At 40.5% G+C, this 13561-nt stretch overlaps 2 protein-coding genes across 6 annotated transcripts in view; one reads left to right on the top strand and one right to left on the bottom strand.

Annotated features, from left to right (window-relative positions):
- Nucleotides 1-4651, top strand: part of RTN4 (reticulon 4) — a 48469-nt gene extending 43818 nt beyond the window's left edge. For all 5 annotated transcript variants that reach the window (XM_030023272.2, XM_030023273.2, XM_030023274.2 and 2 more), the window contains 4 exons: nucleotides 42-111; nucleotides 793-839; nucleotides 2060-2118; nucleotides 2549-4651. In XM_030023272.2, the coding sequence (XP_029879132.1) occupies nucleotides 42-111; nucleotides 793-839; nucleotides 2060-2118; nucleotides 2549-2591 (219 nt within the window). In that variant the 3' untranslated portion in view covers nucleotides 2592-4651. The remainder of the gene's footprint in view (nucleotides 1-41; nucleotides 112-792; nucleotides 840-2059; nucleotides 2119-2548) is intronic.
- The window catches only part of EML6 (EMAP like 6), a 121856-nt gene continuing 112486 nt past the window's right edge, over nucleotides 4192-13561 (bottom strand). The window contains 7 exon segments of the mRNA XM_041125523.1: nucleotides 4192-6563; nucleotides 8403-8503; nucleotides 8893-9046; nucleotides 10137-10240; nucleotides 10988-11150; nucleotides 11773-11945; nucleotides 13045-13233. Coding sequence (XP_040981457.1) covers nucleotides 6539-6563; nucleotides 8403-8503; nucleotides 8893-9046; nucleotides 10137-10240; nucleotides 10988-11150; nucleotides 11773-11945; nucleotides 13045-13233 — 909 coding nt within the window. The 3' untranslated portion in view covers nucleotides 4192-6538.

The following is a 13561-nucleotide window of genomic DNA, read 5'->3' on the forward strand; positions in this document are numbered from 1 at the left end:
AGACAGACTGTGGGCTGACATGCTGTTTTTTTCCTTTTTAGTTTGCAGTGTTGATGTGGGTATTCACTTATGTTGGTGCCTTGTTTAATGGTCTGACATTACTGATTCTGGGTAAGTGTTCTAAATTGTGTTAAATGCCTGGCATAAAAAAATAACCCTGGAAAAGCACTGAAGTCTGCTTAATACTGTGAGGCTATTCCTGTGTTCTTGAGAGTGTAGCAAGATGTTACTGTTTTGTGTCCTTTTTCTAGGATGTTGATAACACTGCAGAACAGATAATTTTGCATTGCATTGTTGAATTCTTTGAGGTTGCTGATTTTCCAGACATTGTGTCATTTAAAAGCATGTTCTGTTGTGCTTGTCTCTGTCAGGGTTAGCCTTACTTGAATTGCTGTATTGTGACTTTGGAGGAGGTACAAAATTGGCTCTGGCCATGTCCCACTGCAGATAGTTTTATTTCTTGTATCCCAGAGCAGGCTGCCTTCAGGTGTCAGAAACCAACTGATGCTGGCAGAAGCCTAAGCGTCCTTTTTGAAGAATTTGCATAACCCACAGTGAAAAAGTGATCTGTGACCAGACCTACTGTACTGTTAATGAGACCTGGAGAACAGCACAACTTCTCCTTAATAGGGATTATTTAAATTGCATGCCAACAATTTTTGTGTGTGGCTTAGTTATTTCTTTTTCTGGTACCTTTTTGAAAGAGATGTCAAGGCCTGGAAACTAGTCTTTGTTTTACCTGAACACCATCCCTTTTGCCAATATTTATGCCTTTGATGTGCTCTTTTCCAGCTTTGATTTCGCTCTTCAGTGTTCCTGTTATTTATGAGAGACATCAGGTGAGCGTTTAATATGATTCATTAAATGCTGCATAAAATTAGCTCTGTTGAAGTAAAAACACAAGTGAATAAAACTAAAATTCATTTCAATCTTCTAAAAATCTTGAAAGCCTTTAAAAGATAGGCCTTTAACCAGGAGTCGGTGCTAGGGCCAAGAGAATCAAGTTCACTTTGGAGTCCAGACTGCGTGTGCTTTCCCCTCCTCCTCTCTGGTGGAAGTCTAAGAAGGCTTCCCCAGCAAAGTTACGAAAAGGGCCTGATTAACCTGGAGGCCTCTCTCCTCTGATCCAGATTTGGTCAGGACTAAAGCAGCAGTAGGCACGGTACGTTAATCCTGACGTAAGTACTTTTAAAACAATTTCCAAAGAAACCTCTTTGAAGCTGATATTCAGGATTCATGTCCTGAAGCCCTGGCAAAAACAGGAGGTGGGAGATGCTTGGCACAGACAGTCCGGTGCTTCTCCTGTGGAGAGACTAATGTAAAGGAAAGAGGCAAGAAGGAGCCAAAATAAAAAGAATATGATTAAACTATAGCCGAGCTTGAGCAGGGACTGTCTTCGGCAGGTCATAGCACAGGAGGGGGGAAGCCAGCTCTGGCTTAGCAGTTCCTTCTCCCCTTTCAAAAACAACGCTGCTCATGGAGGCCAGCCTGGGACTTAGGAAGGGAGGAAGAAAGGCACGGAGCAGATGGCGGAGCCTCTTGGGCTCCTCTCCGAGCTCCTAGGAAAGAACAAAGTACTCTGCAGTGAAAGGAAATCCTGTAGGTCTGAGGAAAGACGAGGGACAATTTGTGTGGCTTAACCCGGGCTCCTCAATCCTCTTGAGGAGCTGAAGGCTGCTCTCTGAAGGCGTAAGCTGTTTAACAGGCCCAGCCCACCTAAGCAGCTTGCTTTCTCCACGGTGCCCAGAGGAGCCGACCGCCCGTCACCGAGGGCCTGGGTTGTGCAGCCACGAGACAAGGCAGGGGGAAAGGCAAGTAGTGACCAGTTTGATGGAACACGCAGAAGCCAGGGATCAATTTATTTGGGTACAGACCCACTATTCCCTGCTCTTGTGTGCGTTCCTGGAGGCAAACACCAGTGTGTGCTGTGGCTGAAATTGCGGGAACTCTGGCATCAAACTGGGATGTAAACCTTCTGTCAGGGGTCATTCATGTAAGGCTGTCTTGGTGCAACTGTTTGTAAGAGCTGGTCTGTAACATCTGTCATCTTCCATTTCAGGCCCAAATTGACCATTATTTGGGACTTGTGAACAAGAATGTCAAAGATGCGATGGCTAAGTAAGTGAGTTGTTTTTTTTTTTTAATTTCACTTCATAAAGAATATTTATGGTTCTTGGTATCTGTAGTACTCCTGTACATACCAAATGCATTACATGCACTAGTCCTGGGAGGAGAAAGAAGTCCTTTGAGTTTGGAATGGTTGTGAAATCAGCTCCTTTCTTGCTGATGCTGTTGTTAAGTTGATGCTGTATTATTTTTAATAGAACTCTGTGTATTTGAAACCATTAGTGAAACCTGAGACACTCAGCAGTTGCAATTGAGGGGTGAACGAAGAAGAATTTAGTGGTTCCATTGGTTTCTGAGTGTAATAATTCTGTGCTGCTGTGATAATAATTATCACATGTTGCTGTTTTTAAGACTATGTTTACACCTCCTTTTTTGTTCGTTACTCAAATGCTGTTCTTTTTCCTCTCCTGTTCTCTTGCAGGATCCAAGCAAAGATCCCTGGCTTGAAGCGCAAAACTGAATAAAAAGCCTGAAGCAACTTATTGATAGGAAGTTCATCTTTTAAGGGGGAAAAAAATACTCATTTGGATTTACATGGGGAGGGTCAGGGAATAGCAAAACCCTTGACATTGCAGTGCAATTTCACAGATCTTTATTTTTTAGCAACGCAGTGTTTGAGGAAAAATAACTGTTTTGACTGCCATGTGTTTCATCATCTTAAGTATTGTATGCTGCTATGTATGGATCTAAAACTAATCATCTTTCTTTATCCTGTGTGCAGCACTGGCTAATACAAAAGATTTGAGAAAGCTGTACATTTTGCTTCATCAGAGGTAGTCCCTGCTGCGTTCCAGAAGAGGTAGTGCAGGTGGAGCGGAGGATAACACTTCCCAGTTTGTGCACTGTGTATGGTCTGTGTAGATTGATGCAGATTTTCTAAAATGAGATGTTTTAGAAGAATATACCATTTTAGCAAGTTTTGAAAAATCTTGCCTTTTTGGTATGAGTAATAGCTGTATTGTGATTTTATTGTTTTATCAATTGCCAATATATATATATATATATATGTGTTTCACAAAGCTTAGATCTTTCAGCTGCTCCACAGTGCTTCATACTTCAGAGAATTGACTGATTTCTGGACTAGCTCCATAGCACACAAGCTTGAAAAACTAAAATGTCTCTGTAAACACTAGCATCTGTTTAAAAAAAAAAAAAGAGAGAAATGAGCAAAGGAACCTCCCTATATATTAAAAGAAAATTACAGCATACACTTTGTTGCACAAACGTACAGTAGTTGATTTTGAGCAAATAATTCTACAGTCTCTCAAACTCTGATAATCTGTGGACTGAATATCTAATGCTGCAAATGTCGTTTGGAAACTTAAAACCTTGTTATGCAAGAAATGATAAATGAAAATTTATACACTTGCAGTTTAAGCTGTATTGAACTAAGTCTGTGGAATGCATTGTGAAATGTAAAAAAAGAAAACCAACAAAAAAGCAAAAAAAACCAAAACAAAACAAAAACCCCAAGTATCAATAAAGCTTATAGACATAAAATAATATCGGTATTTTGCTTTCTTGAGGCAAGTGTAATATATTTGCGTTTATTTTAAGTTCATCGTGATTAAATATCCATTGTACATGGTGGTGGAAATAGTTTGTCAGACATATAGCGATGTGAGTAGATGGATTTTTCATGATACCTTTTCTTTCCGTATGTGCAGTGTGAAGCAGTTTGTTCAGTTCCAGTTACAGATTTGATGTCCCACGTAGCTGTGTTGGCCGGTGATGCTCAGTTCAGCGCGTAGTTCTCGTAGCGCAGACTGTTGCCTGCAGTGAGGAGGTTTCCATGCTGAAGGCCCCTGCTGTTACCACTGCCAGCTGTGCCAACAGCTTGGTGACATGGGGGTGACAGTGTCAGGTGCCACTTAAGTGCGTGCTGTGAGTTGGTTATTGAAAATTGTGAAAGATGAAATTTTAGATTCTGCTAAATGATGTGAAGATCCTTGGTTTCTTTTATATGTATGATGCCATGTTCTAGTTGGAAGGAAATTGTAAAGCAAGTCCCAATAGTCTTTTCAGATCAACTTGTTGAATCTGATTTAAGAGCTGGACATTGAAAACTTGTACCCAAATTTATTTGAGACACAAATTTTAAATTAATGGCATCTTGACCATTGAAAAATAAATTCATGCACTAATATTTTAGTTTACAGTATAATACAGCATTACTTCTGAACATTTTATACATAAAGCCAAACCATATAAACGTACAACTTGTAAGTGTTCTCCTGACAGACACTATTGCTTTAAGATATTTTTCACATCACCATTGATTAATTCATTCTGCCACACGACTGATTTTATTTGGGATACAATCAATGTGAAAGGAAGGCAAACATTACAACATCAGAAAAGAAGGTACTCACTGATGTCACCACCTAACATCATTACATTATTTGATCAAGAAGGTTTCTTTAAAAAAAAGACTGCATAGAGGGACTCTTATTGTGTATCTGACAAACTGATCTTCTGTATAGTAATATAAGGCATTAATAAATTCAGTTTTAAAAAAAGGTGATTCTTTGAGGTTGCTGAAGCACTTTTGTGTGTTAAATGTACGTTGATCCACTCCTTTAACTGGATAGTTGTTGCATCCAACAACAGCTCCCTTTTTATGCAGTGGGCATCAGAAGTGGATTGGCAGGAAGCTTCCACAGGTCAGAATTGTAATTTCCTGAACTGGGACTAAAGCACTATTTAACGTTTCTTTTCAAAGACTAAATGTGAGTCTAAATGTTTTATGTTGGCCTTTATTTCTTTTAATTAACAAACAGTCTTTTTAAAAGAAGAAAGGTAATTTCAAAATATGGATGTTGTTCCATGCCAGAAATCTCAAAAATCTTTTGTTTTGACATTGCCCACAGTTTGTGTTCCTTTCTAAACAGTTTTGTTGGAACAAGCTGAACTTTTGTTTCTCAAATTCCACTGTCTCTAGTTTTTGGTTTTGACAAAAAGTTCGTTAACAAACGGTCAAGGGCTTTATGGGCCTGCTGTAGACATCTGCTTGTGGTCTCCACTTCCTTGTGGAGGCAAGTCTCCCTCCTTTCATCTTGGCTGCCCCTCCTGCCCCACGATCCCACAGCCCAATCGCTGATGAGGGGGCTGCACAGGGTGCAGGAGAAGTGATGATGGAGAGAGGAGTCCAAATTTAGCAAAGATTATGCTTTCTTTGAGGATAGGTAAATTGTTTCTGGTACCAGAGTGATTTATGTCTACTTGTAAGCAGTGTGGGACTAGCTGCCTGCTGCAGGGTACACGCAGTCCCTGCTGCTGCTGTACCAGGTGTTCCTTTGGCTGTCTTCAGGGAGCCCCTCCAGAACGGGAGGAATTGGAAATAGCGATTCTTGGAGGCCTTCAAACCGCTTCTTAACTACACTAGATGGCCACTGCAAGTAGTTAACTATAAAGCACATGTTCCCATAAGCAGGGAGAGTGCAGGAACACTTGGGAAACAACTTCCTCAATCATCATGTTAAAATTTCTTTAACCAAGTCTCTCCCCCTCTACTCACCGTTTGAGTTAAGCTTCAAATTCTGGCTGCAGTCAAGCTACCATCACAAACCAATTGTGAACAGCTTATCAAGAGGTGTAATGCCATCAGGAATTTGTCCTTAGAACAGCGCATAGCTTCTTGCTGTTGGAAACATTTTGGAATTCACTTGTGAAGGTATTAAAAACCAAAGCAGAAAACAGGGATAATGTAAGTAAGTACACAGCTGGAAAAGGTGTTAATGGTTAGCCCTCCTCTGTGAAAGTTATAGCACCGTATGTTGAAAGCAATTGGTGGGAGGCAAGACTGTAGCCCATACTACTAGAAAATTATTCAAAGGCACTTCATGGATAGAAAATTTTGCCAAATATACATATATATTTAAAAACAAAATGGACTTAAAAAATGATACTTTGTTCCTTGGATTACTGAAAGCTGAAGTGTGAACCCCAGCATGCTCATTAAAAGCTTGCAGTTTTACTCTGCACCGAATTTGAGTTTTAAGCAGGTGTTGTAAAAACACCAACTTCCTTGAACAAATGTTCAATCCATAAATTTTTAAATTGCACAAATTAAAGGGCTCAGCGTTTTCTCAATGTGCTCCCTTTTCAGACATGGTTTGAATAACACACTATTAGGCAAAAGCAGCTCCGTGAGTGAACTGTTCATCACTTTGGCCTACCCGGGTTACAAAAGGATTCCCTTTCAAACTTCAGCTTCCTTCTCAAGGATATTGGTCTTTCAAATGCAAGATCACATTCACATTCGGTAAATTTGTATGAGAAATCTGAAAATGTGTAATCCATGCAGCATTGTATGGAAATTACAGCAGCCGAAGGGGTAGAGGCATTCATGGCTGTCCAGTCCAGAGCAGTCACTTGTTCACGGCAGTAGCAGCAGCAAGAGAGTCTCCTTTCAAAGACATCGCCACACAAATACACTGCAAAGAAATTAATGGAGAGCATAAATTAATTTTCTGAGTAACTTCATGACAGCCTCCAGCATATCATACCAAGAGGGACAGGCTGTGTTAAATACATACATGTCTATAAATGTAGATTTGCCAGCAAGGCACCAGGTAAAGCAACATTAAGCTCTGGAGTTACTTGACAAACACCAGCACTTGAATGCACTTCCCTTTCTCAGAAGAGAGTTAAAGCGTTGTAACTAACTAGTGCGTGTGCGTGTGTGTGTTAGTGTTAGTGAAGAAGGCCTGGAGACTGGAAATGCTATTATTTTTACTCTGTATAGTTACACTTTGAATCAAGAAATCCTTGTCATAACTCTACTGTCAGAATTAAGGCAGCTGATAGGCTTTTCTGAGTTTATGTAACTTCCAGCCTGCAGGGTGAGAATTGAGGTAAATGCAGCCTTTGTTCCTATGCAGCCGCTTTTTGATCTGACAGAGCTTCCTGCTCTCCCACTGTGCCACCCCCTTTTCAAAGAAAAACTCTTCTTCCCTCCCCACCCCACCCCCCGGCCCCTTCTTTTTCTTTTTTGCCCCGAAGTGGAAAATGAAAATATCTACTGGGGACGTGGATGGGGGTGGTCCTTTATTTCCAGCATGATTGCACAAAGGGCTGTGAGTGCTAAATTTGAAGAATTTATTAATCTGCAGTGAGAGTTAAGCTGACTGCAGGGTGTTGAACAAACAACATAACGCCAGTATCTATGCTGCAGGCTTACTGAGGGGAGCCTAGTGTCATGAAACATATATCAGCATTTAGTTTGCTGCTGCTGGAAAAGATGCGCAGTCTCATTCACTGGCAAAAATGACTCAGTCCTGCAGTCCCTGGCTTGTATTTTTCCTGCTGAGTAAACAGTTACGAATACCTGGTTCTTGAATGCAGCTTCCTGATACTTGCTCCTGTGAGAATTTGTGCCCTTTCATTTCCTACCTTGTTGCTTTTCAGTTTTTCTAGTTCTATGTTTTGCTGCTTAAAAAGTCCCTTACAGTTTGTGTTTAACCATGTTTAGTTTTTATTCCTCACCTTTCTGCTCCCTGTTTTGCTTGTCAGTAGCGTCCTCTCTGAGCAGTACTGGCAGCTCAAATAGCCTTGGGGAGGAGGGGGATCCGGCAGGAATCACATGTGTGCGCACACACACGCACACACTGGCTATCTTTTTTTTTTTAATGGAAAAAAAAAAAAACCAAAACACCCTAACACAAACTTAAGGCACCTTTTGAGAAGCCTCCTGTTAATTTGAAATGTCTTTCTAAATCTGTCTATCCTTCTATTCAGCTGGAATTCCTGTCGTAGACTTTGCTGGGCAGGAGCTATTCAGTTATTTTTGTGTGACTGACACCCCCACCAGCTGTCTTTGTCTGATCTAAATGTTCTTCAGACACACCAAGTGGTTCCTGTGCCAGCAGCCGGGGCTCCTTCAGCTACTTCTTGGTGTCCAAAGTCTCACAGGTCAGTGCTGACCCAGGCAGCAACAGGTACGGTCTGCCTCGTCTGCCCTCTCACAGGGAGGGAGGCAAGCCAAGGAGCCACAAGCAGATGCATGGTAAACATGGAAACCCAAATGCAAGGTGTTTTACCCAGCAGAGATGACCTTGTGAATGGTGCCAAGGTGGCAGGAGCGAATGTGGTGCAAGTGACCATAAAATAACAGCAATTCCAGAGTAAGAAAACCAAGCTAAAGTGCTCACACATCAGCAGGCTTCAATGAATGCAGAGTGGGCTGAGAAAGGTGTTAAATGCATTGCTGTGGGTTTGGCATAGAAGGGTACACACAAAATTTTTGATCATCTTAAAAATAAGTAAGCAGTTACCTGCAGTCATCTCCTCCTGTACTTATAACGTACTTGTCATCATGAGAAAAGCGTATGTTGGTGACGTGCGCAGAGTGCCCAAAATACCGCTTGTGTTTGGCCTATTGGAAAAAGAACAGAAGCTCAGGAATTGGTACAGGAGCATTACTGAGTGGCAAAGTTGCCTTGTGAGTGCAGACAAAATCACACCCCCAGTAGTACTGGCATCTTCCAGCCCACAGTAATCCCAGCTCAGCATCTGATCCTGCGCGTTGCGTCCTCCCCGGTTTCTGGTCGGCAGCTACCCTGTCACCTGCGAGCTGCTCGCCTGGGGACAGCCGTTCTGCTGCACAGCTAACTCTCACGCTCCTGCAGCCAGCACTGGCTGGGAGCTGCCTGGAGATGACCTGTTGGACCATGCAGTTTGGACACCTTAAAATCAATCGTATGCTAAGGAGTTTGAACGTGGGGAGACACAAGCTGTTTAGATTAAAATAAAATATCCACTTACAAATTTTTCTGTGCATGGGAAATCAAACAGTTTCACCAGACCAAAGTCATCTCCTGTGACTATATTTAGCCCAGCATGGGTCACACATGCACAATTGACATCTGCTTTATCTGCATTTCGTGGCCAAATTCCAATGACTTCATCTCCAAGAATGCTGTTCCAAAACCAAGTTAAAAAAATAGCATTAGACTATAAGACATTGCACTGAATGCAATCTCAGAGAGCATCACAGGAACATACCTTTTTCTGTGCGACTCTTAAACTACCCATAAATCCTGAGGTTTACGTCCTGTGAAACCACTCACATAATTTTATACAAGCAGCTTGTACAGCTATGGCCACCTCCTTTCCTTATGGACATATATGTACCCTCCCACGGTGATTTTTGGCAGCAACGTTCTCTTCTCTTAGCCATAAGTTCTTGAATGAGGGGATGCTTGTTTGTAAAACAGCTGTTCTTTCCTTAGTTTAAGTTCCTTTATAATCATTCCTATTTACCCACTTATTAACTGTCAGATGCATCTGCCCCACTCCCACAATCTGTCAAGAGTCCCTAGAAATGAGTAATCTGGGGCAGATTTTTATGCTTGGTTGCTTGATAGCAGAGCAGTAAGAGTAGGAGGATTCTCACTTACCTTCTCCTGAAAACCTGCCTGTATTATCACCCACTTGTTATGGTCAGATCTGCTTTTGGCCAGTTCCACTTTCTACAGCACACAGAGCACAGCTGTAGTTTTGTAATTATGTTGGGAGGGTCCTATCTAAATCCATGTCAGAAAATCTATTTTAATGATACCCAGAACTCCTTCCTTAATACAATCAGCTCATGTTTCAGTGCCTCCTACGCTGCCTGTGTTTCCTGATGTGGGATAAAGTAGCACCTATGCCAGCATGCCAATCAAAATGAAGCTTTAAGTGGTACAGAGCCATGTGAGGGGCCATGCACCTCACTGTTGGGAAGCCTGGGATGAATGGCAACAAGCCACCATGGATGCATGACAGCCCTCGGTATTACTACAGTAATAATTACTACAGACACCAACCAGCTACAAATGTGTGTAAAAAACTAAGTGTGTAAGATAGAGTTTTAGGGAAGGGGAGTGTGTATGCTTTCTCTCGCAGATTTGCCAAACCCTGGGGAGAGTTCAAGCATTTGGTTTACACAATCTGATCGTATGATCTGATCTTACTTCTGTATTACACCTATCCCCGAACAGGCAGAACTTTGTTCTTTAGTTTTTTACCTCGTCCATGTGGCCCATGTGATCTTTTCTATTAATGCAGGATCTGTTATTTGCTTTCCTAGTGGTACCTCGTGAACTTGACGCTTATAGGCACCCGTTGATACCTGAAAATAGGAAAGGAAAAAGTTAGTAACTTTGCCATAAATATGACATTTTCTTTATTTATAAGATTTCCAGCAGTAATAGTCTCAACAGGTTTTGTCAGGAAATAACCACCTAGGATAACATTTCTCTTTTTTTCCTAATTAGCTAGAATTCATTATATGCAATATGAAGTCATAACAATGTTACAGGATGATAATTGAATGAGGTGTTCATATGCGTACTGCATAGCTGAGAGATTTCCTTTTAGTGATATACTCTCTGGTTTATCTCAACCCAATTTTACTAAAGCAGAAAAATTTCAAAAGGAAACCTCACATACTCATTCAGCTATCGTATGCATCCCATCCCAGGGAAAGGGAGGAAGACAGCTGTTTCTATATTGTTATAATCCACAGTTTCTTTCTCAGTGTTGTACCCGTTCCCTTGAAACGGGAGAATGCTTTGCCTTTAGCACGCTAATAATCCTGTAAGGGAACTGAGCAATGTTGTTACAGTCAGAGATTCAGAACCCAGGGGGAAGACCCAAGTATTTAGAAAGAAAGGAAGGATTTTAAGTAGAGCTCTGGGAAGATCCTAAAGACAATCTGAGTTATCTGGCCTACCTCAGAAGATTTAGGGGCACCTTGAAGGTCAGGACAACTTTGGAAAGCCTCCTTCACCCTTTCTTACCTCCATCTTGTTATTATGTTCTGATAACAGGTAAGTCACAATAAAAACAAATAAACACAGGTCCAGCAGAGACATACCTGAATGTACCTGCTGTCTGCAGAAAAATCCATCTGTATGACAAAACTTGCAATGTCTTTGCAGTAGCCTATTCGGTTTAGGGTTGTACCTTGAGTGAGATCATAAAAATCTACAGTATGTTCTTGTGAACCCACTGCCAAAAACCTGTTATCTGGGCTGATCCTAAACAATAAAACACAGAATGGGGATATAATTTACTCTTTCTGTGCCAGATTTTCTTTTGCTTCTCATGTTAACACAAGAGAACAAATTTCTTTTGCTGGAAAACAAGAAGAACCTTCTGTCAATAGCAAGATTGAATCCAAACCAAACTTTGATGCATAATAGATGAGGAAGATTGAGGATATTGTATGTAGTTAACTGATGTTAATATTGCACTTGAGTAAAGTGCACAGTACAATGTGCAGAGTAACTTGAATCCTCTGTGAGAAAGCAACAAGAATTGCAATTTTAAAATGTACTATAATATTAATTCCCATAATCATAGCTCTACAGTGTACAAATTACTGGCTATATTCAAGTGGATATAACTGAATTAATTGGGGGGGGGGGGGGGCAGGAAGTGTGTGCTATCTAAGACATATAAGCTTTAGGTATACATAAATATAAGCTTTAGGTATGTGTAAAGCCACCAGTCAGCTAGTAAACGCACTTCACGATTTCATGCAGGTTTCAACAAATATGGAGTTACAAAAAAATCTGGAAATCAACTTGGAACTTGATGGACTTTTTCTTGAGTAAGGGCTGCATATTTAGAGAACTTCAGTTGAAATTTCTGACATACCTAATATCCTGAATTGCAGACTTCCTGTCTCGCTTTTTGCCCCAGACCTTAAGGCTGTTTACAAGTAAAATAACAAATTCTCCATTCTTCATGCCAATTGCAACCATTTCACCATCAGGACTATATGCGGCACATCTTGCTGGATGACCTAGATTCACTTTGTTCAGCAGTTTCTGTATTAACAAAAGCAATAGGCTCATACCCCTCCTGGAGCAAACTACCAAGCAAACGGAAAACTTCCAAACACAAAGTGTAAAAGTTACTTATTAAAAACAAATTGTCTATAGTTTCCTCTAAAAATAAATCTGAAATTTCACATAAAAAAATCACATCCCACCAGGCATATGTCACAAAACAGACTTCAAAATATAGACGTAATTCAGATGGGAGTTTCATGTTTGCATCTATCTTGTTGCAGGGTGACTTCAAGTTTTACACCAGAAAGAATACTATTTAGCAGAAAAGGCTGAAAAATCCATTTCCTATTTTGGTTGAAAGGTGATTTTGATAGCTTCTACAACTGCTGATCAGGGTAGGTTTTTTCCATTTGATTTGCTATGTGAAAACATACTAGAATGCTCTTGCGTTTTCACTTATTTGACTGTATAATATATTCATTTTTCGTATTAAAAGTTATCCCTGTTAGCTCAAGTAACTACCTTTTGGAAAGGTTTATGTAGGCTAGCATAAGCAGAAAACTTTTTGTTATTTTTTAAAAATGTTTTATTTATTTGTTATTTTTAAAAACTGTTGTTAGGGAATTTGACTTGGGGAAAAAAATCCTGAACTACACATATGCAACATGCTCGGTTCTAAAGAAGGGCTCTAAAAAGGAGGGAGCCATGCTTGCAAGTAAGGCAGGCTTATTGTCAGGGTCTGTGTATTACTCAGTGACAGGACAACCTGTGTCACCCAGTCTGTCAGCAGGGAATTAAAATGCTTCCTTAATACACGCCAGCCTGTACTTTTAGATCAAAATAAGCAATACACAACAAAAGGCGCTCCATTGGTATGAATGCTTTTAAATAACTGCATTTCTCTGCAAACTGCTTGCTTTTGGAAAGAGCAGCATGCTACCTCACAAAGGACTTACTTTTTCACATCACCACATAGCAGGAAAAAAAAAAGAACTGTACCAAAACAGAAGAGAAACACTGTTCTCTTTACATGGCTGCTTGAAGGTGCATACGCAGCTGGCACATTGTACAATTGCAAAAATGCATGGTTGTATAAAATGATCATTTTTAATCACACACTTTTAGTGATACTCACTTTGTCACACAGGTCCCAGATTCTTGCTGTTCCATCGTTACTTGCAGAGATAAATATGTCTTTTGAGGGGTGGGTTGCTAAGCCCCAAATTTCCCCTTCCATGTGACAATCAATCAACAAGTTTGAAGCAGCATTTTTTTCTCCTACTTCAAGGATTTCTCCATCTTTTGTTCCCACTAAAATTTTCCCCTGTTTGTAGCCGAAAAAAAGAATGGGAGATGGGTTGTCAGTATAACAGACAGAATATACCAATAGCAGTAAAGTACCGATGTACTGCAGAAATACCTGTGATAACTCATTCCGATTTACACTGCTTGTTCATGAAGCATCTTAAAAACAGGAGACTAAAACACTGACACTTTCACATCTCGAGATCATGTTCTTGTGTTACTGTTGAGTGACTGCAGTGGATCTCCATCTTACCATTAAAGGATTTTAATTTAGATCAAAGTGTTTACAGACAAGTTGGCAAAGCATGATTCTCATACCTCCGAGATAACAAAATATAATATTTGGG

The sequence above is a fragment of the Aquila chrysaetos genome, chromosome 8 (genome assembly GCF_900496995.4).
Source record: "Aquila chrysaetos chrysaetos chromosome 8, bAquChr1.4, whole genome shotgun sequence".
In the NCBI taxonomy this organism is placed as follows: Eukaryota; Metazoa; Chordata; class Aves; order Accipitriformes; family Accipitridae; genus Aquila; species Aquila chrysaetos.